This window comes from Megascapheus bottae, chromosome 17 (assembly GCF_031878675.1).
Source record: "Megascapheus bottae isolate mThoBot1 chromosome 17, mThoBot2.hap1, whole genome shotgun sequence".
Taxonomy (NCBI): domain Eukaryota; kingdom Metazoa; phylum Chordata; class Mammalia; order Rodentia; family Geomyidae; genus Megascapheus; species Megascapheus bottae.
In genome coordinates this window covers 49,187,416-49,203,706 of record NC_143525.1, presented here as the reverse complement: position 1 = coordinate 49,203,706, position 16,291 = coordinate 49,187,416, and the positions used below count along the sequence as shown (strand labels likewise).

Below are 16,291 nucleotides of genomic sequence, written 5' to 3'. Positions count from 1 at the left end.
GTGTATGTATGTTTGTTTGTTTTTAGTTAGTACCTGATTAAATGGTTTGGGGCAGGGCACCTATCTGAGCCTTGGTACCAGCAGTATATTGCAAACCTCAGGGCCTTTATGAAGTCATATTTTATTCATCTTAAATATAATCATCTGAGTAGTTGCTTGCACACGATTTTTTTCCTCCATTGTTATAGCGTGCTACTCTGTTTTGTTTTTTTTTTTTTTTTTTTTGCCAGTCCTGGGCTTGAGCTCAGGGCCTGAGCACTGTCCTTGGACTTTCTCAAGGCTAGAGCTCTACCACTTGAGCCTCAGCACCACTTCCAGCTTTTTTCTATGTATGTGGTACCGAGGAATCGAACCCGGGTCTTCATGCATGCTAGGCAAGCACTTTAACCACTAGGCCAAACTCCCGGCCTAGTGTGCTACTCTGAGTGGGTGCTGGAGCTCACTTGATCTGTGGTTGTGATTAGGTTTCAACATTGGTTTAGAGGATTTTTAGGGGGCCTCCTAGCATGATTGGGTTGAGGCTCCTGAGTCCTTATGTATACTGGCTTTTGAGATTTTTGTCAGGAAGAAAACAGTAGCCAGCTATAGTGGTGTATGCTTATAATCCCTCAGGATTATAAGCACTCAGGATGCTGAGGCAAGAGGATGATGAGTTCAAGGCCAACCTGGGCTACATAGTGAGACTTTGTCTTTCCCTTCCCACTCCCAACCTCCAAACCAGATTAGATAATAAAGGTAAGTTTCACAGATACTGATGCATAAACAACAGAAATCCAGATAGATTGCATGCTTTATAATGGCAGAAAGAATCTAGGCCAACAGCTCAGAGCAGGACGTGTTTGAGATGAGGCAGTGCTGGGCACAGAGGGACTTTGTGAGCTGGGCCTCTGTCTTGATTAGAGTGCAGGGTGTCGCCAGGGCCGATACCTGAGCTCTATGTCTTGCTCTAGATTACACGTGTTTAGGAAGGACCTTGTGTCTTTATGTGAGCAAAAACATGATGTCCTGTCTGAAAAGGATGGGCATGTGGCATGACCAATCAAGTAGAAGGCCCTGACTTCAACCCAAACACCATCATCCAGCGGGGGAAGAAAGTTGCTGTGACAATTGGCTGAATTGGCTTAGCACCTTTGTTTCCAAAATCCTTCACTTTCCCTTTCCCCTACACTCTCCCCAGCCTCTTACCAGCAGTGTTTCTGTAGAGTAGAGGAAAAGGAAATTCCGTCATCTGGTAGTTGATAGAATTAATTTAGAAATGGACTACAGGTCATTCTGTGGGCTGACAGTGCAGCTCTCGGTGGCCTGTAGCTCCCATAGCCTAATTGGGAAGACTTGTTCACCTGCTGTGCTTCTGTCTGTGACCTGGGCCTCCTGTTGCAGCCTTGCCACATGTCCAGTTCCCTGTTGTTAAAGCCCAGTTGAAGTGGACCTCTTAGGTGGATGTAGAGGTAAGAGCAGACCTCTCCTAAACAGCTAACTGCCTCTCTTTTCCAACAGGATGTGGGTTACCCTGAGTTCCTGAACATCCGGCCATATATGTCCCAGAATAGTGGGGACCCTGTTATGTATGGGCTGTATGCCGTCCTGGTTCACTCGGGCTACAGCTGCCACGCTGGGCACTACTACTGCTACGTGAAGGTGAGTTGCTGCCAGCTTGGCATGGGTGCTCCAGGCATGCGGAGCAAGCTGGCAGTGTCATAAAGCCAGACCTGGTCGTTGCCCATTTATTCTGGGAAATGGTGATACTTAGCATGTGCCTTCATGCCTCATGGCTTCCATGAGTAGAAGAAAAGACACCTTTATAAGCAATTCTTAAAAAAAAAAAAAAAAAAAAAGGCAATTCTGGCTTGGGAGTATGGCCTAGTGGTAGAGTGCTTGCCTAGCATGCACAAAGACCTGGTTCTATTCCTTAATACCACATACATAGAAAAAGCCAGAAGTAACCCTCTCTTCCTGTGGCCCAAGGTAGAGCTCTAGCCTTGAGAAAGCCCAAGGACAGTGCTTAGACCCTGAGTTCAAGCCCCAAGACTGGCAAAAAGAAAAGGAAAAAAAAAGGCAATTCCACCAGAATCCGTAGAACTGGAAATCCTAAAGAAGTGGCTGCCTTCCTTGACCTGGAGAAATCTTAGTGGAGGCTGCATGTTGGTGGTACCTTGGCCTGCCTAGCCTTTAGAAGAAACTGAACAATGTGGAATACTGGCAGAAAGAACGAATTAGCACTTGGATATATGTAGCAAAACTTATAGCACATTTTCTTTTCAAAGTGAAGACTGAGCTGGTGTCTACTAGGTATTCAGGAGGTAGAGTTCAGGAGGGTCATGGTTCAACACTAGCCAGGGCAAAAAATTCGAGACTCCACCTTGAATGTAAAGAACTGGGCTCCATGGCATGTGCCCATCACCCTAGCTACTAAGAAAGAGCAAATAGGAAAACAGAGGTCTAAGCCAGCCTGGACTAAAAAGCAAGATATTATTTAAAACAAAAAAAAAAAAAAACCATGCCTTGGAAACATGAGTTGAATGTTAGAGGACTTGCAAAAGCCCTGAGTTCAAACCCCAGTATCACCCCCCCCCAAAAAAAAAAAATGGAAGAAAAGCATGGACTAGTGAGATGTGGTAACACACAGTTTGGAGCTGTAACACTCAGGAGGCTGATACAGAAGGATCGAGAGTTTGAGGCCAGCATGGGTTCAGAGTGAGCCCTTGTCTCAAAAAAAAAAAAGGAAAAGAAGCAAGGAAGGAAACGGTGAGGCATGTGGGCTGTCTGTTGATTGTCATTTCCTGCAACCTCCCCCGTGCTGCTCAGGCAAGCAACGGACAGTGGTACCAGATGAACGACTCCTTGGTCCATTCCAGCAACGTCAAGGTGGTTCTGAACCAGCAGGCCTACGTGCTCTTCTACCTGCGGTGAGGACCCTCTGCCCCCTCCAGACGAGCTCCTGCTCTCTGGAGCTGTCTCCCTGAGCCTCTCCTGACTGGAGGAGCACACGGGCACAGGCCGTCTCCCAGTTGTGTGTGAGGAGCACGTCCACTGGGAAGTGCTCTCTAGCCAAGCCTGCCTGGCTGTTGGGTAAGAACCAGAGCCCCAGAGAGGGCAGCACAGGACAGGAGCCATCTGCCCCCCTTGAGGCTGTGACCAAGTGGGAAGCAGTGTTCTGAGGCTGCATTGGTGGGCTCCAGCGCCTCCTTCTCCAGGCACCTTTCCTGCCAGACACTGACCTAGAGGTTGGAGGACACATTGATAGGAGCTCTTTTCTGCTTCTTACAGCCCTCCTTGTATGGGTGATGGATTCAATTCACTGAAGCCCAAGGGTCTGATCTGGAAACCATCTGACTGCTCTAGGCTTCCTGCTCTTATGCAGTTGGCCGAGGCTTCCTTCCCAGCCTGGGTAGAATCACCCAGCAAGTGTTCAGAGAAGTTTATGGGGACATTTGAGGTTCTATGGCTGCTTCTGCCTGGCTTTCCTAGAAATGGAGGTATAGCCCAAACTCAAGGTTCCTTATCTTCCTCTCAGCACCTTGGGCTTAGCCAGACTTCTTTCTTTGCTCTGATAGAATTCCAGGCTCTAAGAAAAGTCCCGAGGGTGCCATCTCCAGGGCAGGCATTGCTCTTCCCAGCCGCCCAAGTGTCATTCCGGATCACACCAAGAAGAGCACTGGCAATGGAGTGGCTTCCTCACCGCTAACTGTGAAGGTATGGGGGTTGCTGATGGGGAGACAGGGCCAGTCTGGAGTTTCTTGCCAGGCATCACAGAGCCCTGAGGCTCTTCCTGTGGAAACCTCAGCCATAGGAAGAGTCTGGGGTTGGCCTTATGCTGTGGCATGACATTTTTTGAGTTTGTGTTAGCTGTCATAGAGGATGAAGAGGTCTGGAGTGTGCAGGTGTATCAGCTCAGTGATCCAGCTGTTGTCCAGGAGTGCTGGACAGGCATGTGAGGGCACCCCTGCCCCAATCCAGCAGTGAAAGCATGAGCAGCTGGCACCAGTGCCAGTGTCCTGAGTGTGGTGGCTTGCTTGTGATGCTATGTGCCAATATCCATGTTCTTTGGAGACAGTCATGAGCATCCCTGGCTGTCAGAGGACGTGACATTTGCAATTTACGTGTGTGTGTGTGTGTGTGTGTGTGTGTGTGTGTGTGTGCACGTGCACGTGCTTATATGGTAAAGCATAAGGGACATGAGGAATACTTCAAAGTTGCCTTTATGGGTTTGAAATTTCCTACCAAATAGTTAACCCAATTTTACTAGCCTGGCTGTTTAGTCAGCTGATCTTTTTGATGACTGTGAACGATCTCTTCCTTCCCTGTGGAGTGGATCCCCATGTAGACATCAGGGTCTGGCCAGTCTGCAGAGGTGGTAGCCATTTATTATGTAAGGGTAAATCTGTCTCCCACTTCTAACACTGAAAACAACAGAGGCTAAAATTAGAAACACTGGAATGGATGTAGCAATTACCACACAGGATCTAATTGCAAAGCTAGAGGTTCTGTAGCCTAACCTGGGTAGCCGCAGAGGCCTTGCTTGTCCCAGGAGCGCCTGGGGCCAAGTGGCAAGGATGCCCAGCTCCCGTAGGTCCCCTTGAAGGCCATTTTACATACCACGGGAGCTGTCATTACAAAAATAGCTTTCCAAATACACTACAAATGGGTTAGGGTCTTCCTGCTTCAGTCTATGTAAATGTGCCTCATGCTTATAATCCTAGCCACTCAGGATTCTGAGATCTGAAGATCATGGTTCTCAGCCAACCTGAACACGAAAGTCTGTGAGACAATTATCTCCAGTTAATCACCAAAAGGCCAGAAGTAGAGCTGAGATTCAAGTGGTAGAATGTGAGCCTTGAGCACAAAAGCTAAGGGACAGTGTCCAGGCCCTGAGTGCCAAGCCTGAGGACTGGTATTAAAAAACTTAGTAATAAGCAGAACATGATGAGAATAGTTGGAGTGTGTACAGTGTAGATCACTGTACAGCAGATACTTAGCATGTGTGAGGCACCAGTGAAGAAAAAGGAAATGACAATACACCACGCAAGACTAACCTACAACAGTCTTCAAGAAAGAAGGGTACCTGCCTGACGTCCCTGCACTTGCTGGCCTTTGTTCTCTAGTGCCCCCCTTCCCTTGCTGCTGCTGGGGTCTGCAGGGGTCTCACTTGGCCTGTCTGGCTGGCTCTGACAGCTTTCTGCCTTGCTTGCTGCCTTTCAGCGACAAGACTCTGTGCTCATTCGAAAACTGCAGGCCCCTGAGGAGACTGGTGTGCCTGTGTCCAGGAATGGATCTCTGCCAAGCCTGAAGCCACAAAATGGATGTGTTTCTACAAAGCCGCCTCTGGGGTCCCCCTCCTCCAGACTCCTCCTCACGCCCACACACATGCCTGCGCTCCTGGTCGAGCCGGGAAAGAAGGCGAAGAAGCCGGGGCTGCCGCAGCCCTCCTCTCCATCCCTCCGGAATTCTCAGGGCTCACCTGGTGCCAGTGAACCCAGGAGCCGGCGGCAGGGCTCCTGGGACAGCAGCGATGCTATCCTCTCTACCTCACCAAAGCTCCTAGCCAAGCCCACAGCCAATGGGCATGGGCCTAAAGGAGAAGACCACTCAGACCCGGAGAAGGATGCTTCCAGCAGCTCCAGCCCCGAGCACTGCACTAGCAGAGGCCCTGCCACAGCCCCTCAAACCCCCGAGCGTGGAGTTGCCCGCTTCTGCCATTCTCAGGGAACAGACAGTCCCCCTGCTGGTCATGCCAAAGTGCTGCCAAGTGGAGCAGATGCTAAAGCAGCAAAACTGAAGTCCCCTGCCCTGGGCAGTGCTGCCACAGAGCCTGCAAGCCTCATGTCTCCTCCACCAGCCAAAAAGCTGGCCTTATCTGCCAAGAAGGTGGGTATGGGGTCTCATGGCTGGAATGCTTCACACCCAGTAAGGATGATGGTAGCTGGGGGAGTAGGTAATGGCAGAGGGCCTTGATGGCCTCATTCTGGAAGAGCGAAGAACTGTTGGCCTCCTAGCAGTTTGCAAATGATGAAGGGCTTGGGGTGAAGGCAGTGGTTTTGAGGGGCACTGATATTTGAGGCCTCACATGGGCTGTTGAATCTGGGCCAGGGGTAGTCTCACTTGGGCTGCAGCAGAGACTTGTCTTGAGCCTTGGACACAGAGTCTGGCACCAGCTCGCATATGGTGGGGCCGGCAGGAGTTGGCCCCCACAAGGACTCTGGGGCAGAGGCTTGTAGCTAGGGCTCGAACTGGGAGGATTGGGTAGTGGTGTTATGACTTAAGTGCCCTCCTTTACCCTTTTTGCTTCTAACCAATAACACTTCTGATTCTTCTCCTGCCATCCCCTCCTTCCATCGCCCTCCCCCTCCCCATTTTGTTCCTTCTATCCCCTCATCATCCTTTCTGAGCTCATTTATTTATTTTATTTTATTTTTCCACCTTCACTCATGGAAACCTTTTTTAGACCACCAAGTTTTTATTTATGTCAATAACTGCAGGCCAGCACCTTGCGGAGGGCGACAGGCAATGACCTCCGTTCACCTCCCCCTCCACCATTCTCCGACCTCACCTACCCCATGAAAACCTCCCACCCCGTCGTCACCTCCACTTGGCCTGGCAGTAAAACCAGGTGAGCCCAGGGGTCGTGTGTGTGGCTGGCTTAGGGCTCAGGGTGTTATCTCCACCCACAGTGGTGGCCCGGTGTACTGCAGGCAGACTGACCTGTGCTGCCCCTGCATGTGCTCAGAGGCTAGTGAAGCCGCTCACACTTGGCTGTCATGCTCCTGTGGGTCGGCCCCAGGGCCATGGCCTGGCCTCCTTGCCCTGCAGAACCTTCCCGAGGCCTTTGAGTTACGCACTCAGTGTGGCACACAGTGGCACATCGTGCTAACAGAACATCTCTTGTGTGGTTGACGGGCAGTGTTTGAGGATCACCAGTATTTGCCTGGTTGCCTGGAACACTGAAGTCCCTGACAGTTGCAGAGGCGTCAAGCTGGAGGGGGCTGGGCACCGCTGAGCTCAGCTTCTCCTCCCTGTGTTCCTCCAGCAGTTCTCCACCTCCCCTGTGCAGTCCTTGCACACTCCTGTCCCTAGCAGAGCGGCTTTGCACATGGTACATCCATAAATTGTGTTTTTTTGTTGTTATTTCTTTTTCTTTTTTCTTTTTTCTTTTGGTCGGTCAGGGACTTGAACTCTGGGCATGGGCGTTGTCCCTGAGCTTATCAGCTCAAAGCTAATACTCTACCACTTGAGCCACAGCGCCATTTCTGGTTTTCTGGTAGTTAATTGGACATAAAAAATCTTACTGACTGCCGGGCATGGTGGCTCATGCCTGTAATCTTAGCTACTCAGGAGGCTGAGATCTGAGGATCAAGGTTCAAAGCTAGCTCTGGCATAGAAGGACCTGAGAATTGTATCTCCGATTAACCTCTAAAAAATGGGAAGTGGGGGTTGGCTCAAGGGTAGGGCGGTAGCCTTGAGCTGAAGAGCTCAGGGACAGCATATAGGCCGAGTTCAAGACCTATGACCCACAAAAAAAAAAATCTCATTGACTTTTTGTGCCCAGGCTGGCTTTGAACCACAGTCCTCAGATCTCAGCCTCCTGAGTAGCTAGGATTACAGGTGTAAGCCACCATTGCCTAGCCATAAATTGTTTGTTTGTTGGTTTATTTTGTAGGTTGTGGGGCTTAAACTCTGGGCCTGGGTGATCAAGTCTAGTGCTTTGCCACTTTGAACCACAGTGCCACTTCCGGTTTTCTGGTAGTTAATTGGAGATAAAAGTCTCATGGACTTTGAATAGCAATCCTCAGATCTTATCCTCTTGAGTAGCTAGGCTGACCAGTGTGAGCTACTGGTGTCTTATCTATCCGTAAATGCCAAAGTGTCCATTGATAATTTATGTCTTTGCAGAACTTCTAAAACTTGGGTAATACTTAGAATGGCATGACAAAATGGAGGTAGCCTCATAGTCTGTCCTGGTTTAGATGATGACAGTGGCAGTTTCTTAAAGGCTGAGGTGAGCTGCATTGCCTCTTGTAGATAAGAAAACACTTTAGAAAGGGATTCGGGTCTCCTGGGCTGACAAGAAACAGATCACAGACACATCTGCTGTGGCTCACAGTCACGATCTTACTCATTTCATAGCGTGCCTTAGATCTACAGATCTGTTCCGATTTTCCTGGCTCCCAAGGTCAGTGGGGGATTGGGGCCACACTTGCCTTGTATGTTCACCCATGGATACAGACACTGACACTTTCTATGTATCTTTCTATATTTGAATTTAAAACAAACTATGTAGTCACACAAAGCTAAGATATGCAGTTCTTGCAGATTTGGGACTGTGTTAGCCTGTTTTCAAACATGCATATAATTTATGTGTGTCTTAAGAATTATAGAGGAAGCCATGCAGCAGTAGCTCACGCCTATAATACTAGCTACTCAGATCTGAGGATCCTGGTTCAAAGCCAGCACCAGTATGAAAGCCATGAGACTCCTATCTCCAATTAACCACCAGAAAACTGGAAGTAGCACTGTGGCCCGGAGTGATAGAGCGCTAGCCTTGAGCTGAAGAGCTCAAAAAAATCATAGAGGAAAATCAAGTCTTTTAAGTTTTCTTAGGTAAAAATGCTCTTTTCTCCTAAAACACATACAAAATTCTGGGTAAGAGAGGTGGGTTGAAGGTGGGCAGAAGGAAGAGCTCTCCTGTGTCCTTGACAATGACCTTCCTGTCAACCAATGTCCCTACAGGGCTGTGTCACCTGCTCCCCAGTCATTTCACCTACTGAAGCCTCTTGTCAGCCCCCCTTCAGCATCATTGTCCAGTAGTGGTCCCCAACCCCCAGGGACCTCAGAGCCACAGGCCCACCCCCCTGCCTGGACTGCCTCACCTCAGGTCAACGGAGACTTCATGCTCCTGTCACACCAGTGGCTGGAGGCTAGCAAGGGCCCTCAGAGCCCCTCTAAGAAGAGGAAAAAGACTCCTGTGGGAGGGCCACAGGGGCCACACTTCCCACAGTACCTCAGGGGAGCAGCTGACCGACCTCGTAGGAAGAGGAAAAGGAAGAAGTGCCTCAACCATGCAGCCACGGCCACCCCACAGGAGGAGCCAGTGCAGGAGCAGCCCAGGAGCCCCAAGAGCAAGACAAAGGACTGGCCACACCGGCCAGCCAGCACGCAGGCGGAAGAAGGCACGGGGCCACCGGTGAACGGCCACCAAATGAGCCAGGTCCTGGATGGCCACCACAGAAGTGTCAAGAAGAAGAGGAAGATAGCAGTAGAGGGACTTATGGAAGAAAATGGCCCTGGACTCACCCTGGACTCACCACAGCACAGGTAAGAGCGGGAGGGGGCAGGCCGCATGGAGACACAGAGGGCACTGACCTGTACTTGGCAGAGGAGCTCGGGCGAAAGTGTGTCTCACAGGGAACAGTGCCCAAGTGTCCATCACTGTGGACGGGGTCCAGGGCCACAAGATGTGTGTATGTAGAACTTGCCCTACTGGGACATGTGACACCACACCCACTTCTCGAAGACCACTGGGGTGTGAATAAGGTCACAGCCAACTGCTGCCCAGTGCAGAGGTCTGAGCTGGAGAGAGCACGGGCCCTTCTGGGACTCACTGTCTTGTCTCACTCTCAGCAGTGGCTCTCCCACGGAGCACAGGGAGCCTGGGACCAATGCAGAGTCTCCAAGGAAAAAGAAGAAGAGAAAAAGAAAGCATGAGTCGCAGCAGGAGGAAGAGGAAGGTGGAGACAGTGTGAGGCCCGCCGTCCCCACCGCCCCCGAGTTCAGCAAGAGCACTCAGCTGTCTCAGGACTGCCTGGGTGAGGACATGGGCCCCTGCGGCAGCCATCCTGGCCGTGCTTCTCTGCTCCTCGTGCAGCCATTCCCACTCACTAGCAAGAGTCAGCCTTCTGCCACTGTAACAGGCACCTTGAAAGACCCTCTTTGGAAAGGTGTGTGCTTGGCTTGTGGCTTTGGACGTGCGCCTTGTGCTTCATTGCTGAGGGACTGAGGTAGAGCAGTACCTTACGGCAGGAGCTGGGGCAGAAAAGTTGTTCCCCTCCAGGCCAGGATACAGAAGGAAGAAAAAGAAAGGGAGGGCTGGAGGGTCCCCACCCCTTCCAGAGCAAGCCCTGTGTGCTCTGAAGGGGTCCTCTTTAAATGTTCACCACCTTCAGGAGCGCCTTCTGATGACTACTGCTGGTTCCTCCATGGGACCAGACTCTCGGCTATAAGGGCGGCTTATGGCTTTGTTGAGATTAGAACTCAGGGCCTGTGTGCTATTCCTGGGCTTTTTGCTCAAGGCTAAGTTATCACTTGAGCCTCAGCTCCATTGCTGACTTTTTAGTAGTTTATTGGAGGTAAAAGTCTCACAGACTTTTTTGCCTGTGGTGGCTTTGAACTACAATCCTCAGATCTCAGCCTCCTGAGTAGCTAGGATTATAGTTGTGAGCCATTGGCACCTAGCTATTTTTATGGCCCCTCCCTCCCTCCCCTTTTTCAAGAATTGGCTGGACAGTTCCCTTTTGCTGGGTAAAATGATCACTAATGAGTAAGCGTTTAGTGTTAGTGAGTTCTGCAGTTTTGTGGTGAGGGGCAGGCAATTGTTTCTGCTGTTTGATTTTCTTCTTTATTTTCTTATTTTCTTTGTTGGTCATGGGACTTGGAACTGTGGGCCTGGGCACTGTCCCTGAACTCTTCAGCTCAAGGCTACCACCCTGCCCCTTGAGCCACAGTGCCACTTCCGGTTTTCTGGTGATTAAGTGCCCGGGCTGGCTTTGAACCATGATCCTCAGATCTCAGTCTCCTGAGTAGCTAGGATGATAGGTATGAGACACCACGCCCAGCTTGTGTTTGATTTTTCAATGCTTATAACTGTTTCCTCGCTACTCTGATTTCAGGAGTGGGACAGGCTCCTCTTGCACCCTGGAACAGAGATCGAGAATGTGATGTAGTCCAAGAATTGCTTAAACACTCATCTGATAAGGCTTATGGGAAGAAAGGTAAAGCTCTGGGAGAGGACTCTTATGTTGCATGGCTGCCTTATTTTGGAGTTAGAGAGAAACAAGTTAGACTTTGAGAGTGAACATGACCCTTTATCTCAGATGTATGGTGTAGATTCCCAGAGAATGAGATGTCACTGGTGTGGTGTCCCCTCCCCCATGTTGCTGGTTCTGCACATGGGGCCACTCTGACCTCCCTGTCGCTCTGATTCTGCCAAAAGGCAGCCCAGAGGAGTCTTGAGAGTAGACAGGTGTAGCTGGGAAGCCCAGGTTCCTGACCGTAGGAATGTGTTGTACAGTTCTGACCTGGGATGGTGAGCTGTCTGCTGTCAGTCAGGATGCCATGGAAGACAGCAGATTGGCCCGGACCCAGACTGTGGTTGACGATTGGGATGAAGAATTTGATCGAGGGAAGGTATGTGGCTGTGACATTGGGCTTGACATAAACACCACAGGTATATGTGGTGTTGTTTGGGCTGGGGGGAAGAGGCAGCTTGACCTTCCAGTGCATTTTATAGTGCAGCTTTATCTTAAACAATAGTGAAGAGGCTGGGGTGAGCTGGGGTTCCCATCCCACCTGCAGTTCACTGCCGTGGGAAAGATCTGACCTCGGGAGAGCAGGGACAGGGCAGTAAGGCGCCCGCAGAGCACCGTGGAAGCCATTCTGGGAATTGTGACACCCAATTCTTGATATAGGAAAAGAAAATAAAGAAATTTAAGAGAGAGAAGAAGAGAAACTTCAATGCATTTCAGAAGCTTCAGAGTAGACGGAATTTTTGGTCTGTGACTCATCCAGCCAAGGCCGTCAGCCTTAGCCATCGTCGCTGAGCCCATTGCCATCAAATAGGTCAGTTCAGATGTAGATGATTTTGTTTTTAAACTGTGGTGTTTGGGTGGGTGGGGGGATGTGTGGGATGTGGATGTGTCTGGTGGGTAGGTGTCTAGTATGAGTATATCTGCTGAGTATCTGTTGTGTCTAGTATATGTGTAGCTGTGTGTGTATCAGATTGGTATCTGCTGTGTCTGTTGTTGATGTGTATATCTGCTGGATATCTGATATGTGGATATGATATGGTGTGTGTATGGTGTATCTGGTCAGTTATGCCTGACCTATGAGCACCTGCTAGGTTTCTGATATACATATGTGATGTGGGTGTGGGTGTGTGTGTGTGTGTGTGAGAGAGAGAGAGAGAGAGAGAGAGAGATCTGTGTTGCGTGGGTGTGTCTGATGTGTTTGTGCTGTGTGGTGTGTGAGGCTGTGGTGTGTGTCTCTCGACGTGTTGTTTGTGTGGGTCTATAGTATGTGTCTCTTGACACGTTGTGTGTGTGGGATCTGTCTGTGGGGTGTGTTCCTATTGATGTGTAGTGTGTGTGATGTATACTAGCAGCATGTAGAGGTGACTGTTGTATCTTCTGGCTTTTCAGGATGCTGTGCGCTGGTGTTCTGCATGGACCACTGAGGGTAGCAGTAAGGATGCCAGTCTCTTCTCTAGAGGGTCAGCCTTCCTGAAGCCTCCTGGAGTGGTCGTACGGTACTGCATGTCATAGGTGCCGTCGATCTAGATCTGGACTGCAGCCCAGTGTAGGCTTCGCTGCCCGATTACCGTGAGCTGTCACGGTGAGGGCACGGGCACTAGTCTCCACGTGACCCCACAAAGAGACTCTGAGGTTTCTGCAGCTCAGAACCTCTAGTGACATTCAGACATGGTGTTGCATAGAGCTGGCAGCCACCCATGGGGACCTGGACACTGTGGACAGTAATCATGGACAAGAGTCTGGGTGGTTAAGGCCATCTGCCACTGGTCTGGGGCTGTCAGAGCAGGGGACTTGGCCAGCGTCTCCAGCACGTCCTTTGCTCAGGTTGCAGGCATGTGCTTGGTAACTCTGAGCTGTTCCTTGTACCCTGAGATGGGGACTGCCTTGTCCTATACCCTGCCCTGCCTGTGCCCTCCCCTCGGGATGCGGGGCTGTGGGTACACCTTACTGTTACTGCCCCATGCGTCCCAGCTGCCCCTTCCCAGTGCATCTCCTCCTGAGGACTGAGGGTGGAGGCGCCCTGGAAACGAGTGCCAATGCCCCCGCTTTGAGGCTGCTCTCTCCTGATCACTGCGGAGCTCCCTTCCAGCTGCAGTAACCCACGGCTCTCTGTAGAGGTGGCGCGTGGGGGTGGGTTCTCCGTGATTTTACTACTTAATATAAAGCATTTATTTTTGACCAGGCCTGTGGCTTCCAGTAGCAATATGTTTTCCTAATATGCAAATACTGGCTTTGTTTGCTCAATTTTGTGAGTGCTTTTGATTCTAGATGACTATGACTCAGGAAGAGTCTTTTTTTTATCTTGCTCAAGCTGTGCCTGCAGACTTAGACTTTCCTAAGCCTCAACCTTCGGTGATGGTGGTCTCTCCAAGGGGGCTGAGGTACAGTGAAGTCTTCTCCATAAGACAGACGTGTCACCACTTTCTAGGGCTCTGTGTGCCTCCCTTAGGCCTTGCCTGTTGTCCTTTGTCTCTGCTGCCCTCCTCAGGCTTCTCTTGTTAGCAATGCAGAAGGAAGAGCTCCTTTCTTCATGTGGGAAGATGTGTTGGGTTTTTCATGCTGGTGGTTCACTTTGGTTTTCCTTCCTGCTATTGTGTTTCCCTTTGGACAAGAGTGGGAGAGACTGGTAATTCCACCGCCTGGCCTGTGGGCCAGTTCTCCAGAAGAATACAGTGAGACTTCATGGGCACTGGTTTCAGAGTGGCCCCCGGTGGGGGCCAAGCCAGGGCATGCAAAGGCCTCGAAATCTCATCGTGGGAGGGAAGCAGGCTCCTTCCTGGGCAGGCTTTTCTTCTTGAGGTGTTGACTCTTGTTCCTGTATGAACTTGTTTCCTGGCTGTATTTTTTCTGTGATGTTCTAGGTGAAATGTCCGCTAGCACAGAATTGACCTCCTATCTTTCCCTCCCTTCTCTTCTCCAGACTCCTGGCACTCCTAGATTGTGCACTGGGGAGAAGGGCAGTGGAAGTTGCTGGTTTCCACCGCTAGTTACAGCCAAGCAGGAGCAGGCCAGAATAGGGTCCAGAAAATTGTCTTAATTCCCTGTGCCATGTACATATGTAAACACATTAAAGTACCTCAAGCTTCTCTGGTAGTCTTTTGGTCGAGTCAGAATCCAGTTTCAACCTAGCTGTGCTTGGCAGTAGAGATGGAGGGCCCAGTGTGTGGGGTCACCCGCCCCCCTCCCCCAGATTCATTCCGTGTTGTCAGTGGAGCAGCTCTCACCCTGTGCCCTGGATTTGTAGCTGCGCCTCTGTGTACAAGAGTCCCCACCCTCTGTACTTCCTCTCCAAGGCCCGGGGAGCCCCACGCCTTGCCAAGATCTTGGTGCAATAAAATACTGTGTTTTTGTGCGTCCTCTGTCTTGGTCTCTTTCCTCTCATTTTTAAACGTTGCCTCCCTGCAAACTTCCAGTCTGTCCCTCTGAGAAAGTTGTCTAGTTGTACTTAGAGCTGGCCAACCACCCCCTGGGAGGCATACCTACACTTCCAGGGGTGAGTGGATGGGCGGCTCAAGCCCAGGAGTTCTGGGCCAGCCTGGGTAATGCATTCCTGCCCCCCTACCCCCCAAAAAAGAATAGACATATTTAAATTTATTTGACAAGTATATCTACTAAAATGTAATCATGAGTCTTCCGAAGTACTTCTGTGAATTTTGTAGGTGATTTTAAACAAATACTGTGTTAAGGAAACTTCTTTGTTTTACTAATAAGTTTTCGAGAAAATAGATTTTTTATTGTAAAGATGATGCACAGAGAGGTTACAGTTACGTAAGTCTGGTAATGAGTACATTTCTTTTTGAAGAATGTCACCTCTTCCTTCATTTTCTCCCAGTTTGTTTGTTTCCTCCCATCTGACCCTCATGAACCAACAAGATGTGTCACTGTTGGCAAGAACGGGTAAGGAGGACTGCTTCCCAGGAGTGGAGAACAAGTTGTGGTGGCAGAGGCAGCACCGACCTTTCTCTTCAGACCCAGTGGTGGCCCAGTATCCCAGCTGCTTTCCCAATCACAGGTTAGAGGGGAAGCCTGTGTTTTGTGTGCAGCCTGGGCTTCTCTGTCCACGGGAATTTGACAGATTCCTATGGAGGTGGCTGGTCCTGATCTCCTGTCCCTGCCACCATAGCTCTGGGCATCTGGCCTGGAAGCTGAGGTCCATGTGTGGGCAGGTCCCTACAGAGGTGCTGGTGGCCAAGAAGTGGACTGTACGGGCAGAAGCTGGTTCTAATGTCTTGGACTCTACGCTTGAGTAGAATTCAGCGGTTCCCTCTTGGTTTGGAAACATCATGCCTTTCTGTTCAGGAGCACCCATAGGTGTCTACCAAACACAGAGTGTCTTATTTTACCCCCCCGCCCCCGGCCCCACACACCACAGGTTTAGCCCAACAGCCTCAGATAAGAACAGGAAAGAGAAGTGAGCAAGATGGCAGCTGGGCCCAAGCCTGGGGGTGCTTTAGGCAGCAGGGAGCTCTGAGGTCTTCCAAACAGGATGGGCTACATCTAAAGGAGGCCCAAGGCCATGCCCGTATTGCTGGTGCATAGTGGTGACACGGGTGAGACCACAGCTCTTTCATGGACATTTTCCAGACACTGCTGGCTGTGATACTGGGCAGCTGAACCAGGGGCTCGGGCAGTGGTAATCCCAGACTGTGGTGGGTGCTGCAGGATGTGTCGGGTACCTGAGAAACTAGTTAGGCTTCCTATCCTGTATCTGTGGTTAGAGGTGGCCATCCGGGGGCAGTGTGGTCTGCACTGAGTCTGGGCAGCTCAGCATGGAAGGATGTGGGAAAGCAGGATTGCTCAGTATTGTGTCTTGCTCAGGTTCCTGCCCAAGGGGAAGCTTGTTGTGTCTTCCCACTCTCCCCATCTTGTTCCCTGGCTTCTACTCATGACCCTCGAGTTCCCCTGGGAAGATCATCTGTCCTGGGGCCTTTTGGGGCCACCTGGTTTCTCTGCCCTTGGTCTCCAGGCAGCTCTTCCCCTTCCCCCTTCCTTCTCAGGATCTCCAGGGATTTTTCCCTTATTGCCCATGTGTCTCTGACTCTTGGTTCATGATTTCTGATCATTTCTACAAGAATCCTCTCCTGCAAATAAAGCATGGGGTGAGGGGAGCTGAGACCACCCCTCTCCCCACCATCTGTTCTCCCTTACGGGCATCAGAGCCCCCAGGGATGAGTGAGGACTCAGACCAGACATGACTTGGGCATCCGCGCTTCAGGCTTCATATCCTGAGAGCAGTTGCCCTGCCAGATGTCTCAGACATTGGCCCAGAGCCC

General features: G+C 50.6%; 1 protein-coding gene across 5 annotated transcripts in view; it reads left to right on the top strand.

The window, feature by feature from the left end:
- Window positions 1–14,375, top strand: part of Usp36 (ubiquitin specific peptidase 36) — a 34,681-nt gene extending 20,306 nt beyond the window's left edge. For 2 of the 5 annotated variants that reach the window (XM_090351297.1, XM_090351296.1), the window contains 11 exons: window positions 1,498–1,638; window positions 2,806–2,906; window positions 3,555–3,693; window positions 5,200–5,865; window positions 6,477–6,607; window positions 8,725–9,309; window positions 9,616–9,932; window positions 10,881–10,982; window positions 11,282–11,397; window positions 11,679–11,829; window positions 12,408–14,375. In XM_090351297.1, coding sequence (XP_090207423.1) covers window positions 1,498–1,638; window positions 2,806–2,906; window positions 3,555–3,693; window positions 5,200–5,865; window positions 6,477–6,607; window positions 8,725–9,309; window positions 9,616–9,932; window positions 10,881–10,982; window positions 11,282–11,397; window positions 11,679–11,810 — 2,430 coding nt within the window. In that variant the 3' untranslated portion in view covers window positions 11,811–11,829; window positions 12,408–14,375. The remainder of the gene's footprint in view (window positions 1–1,497; window positions 1,639–2,805; window positions 2,907–3,554; window positions 3,694–5,199; window positions 5,866–6,476; window positions 6,608–8,724; window positions 9,310–9,615; window positions 9,933–10,880; window positions 10,983–11,281; window positions 11,398–11,678; window positions 11,830–12,407) is intronic. The other 3 variants (XM_090351298.1, XM_090351300.1, XM_090351299.1) reach the window with 3 other exon arrangements.
- Window positions 14,376–16,291: the final 1,916 nt, after the last annotated feature.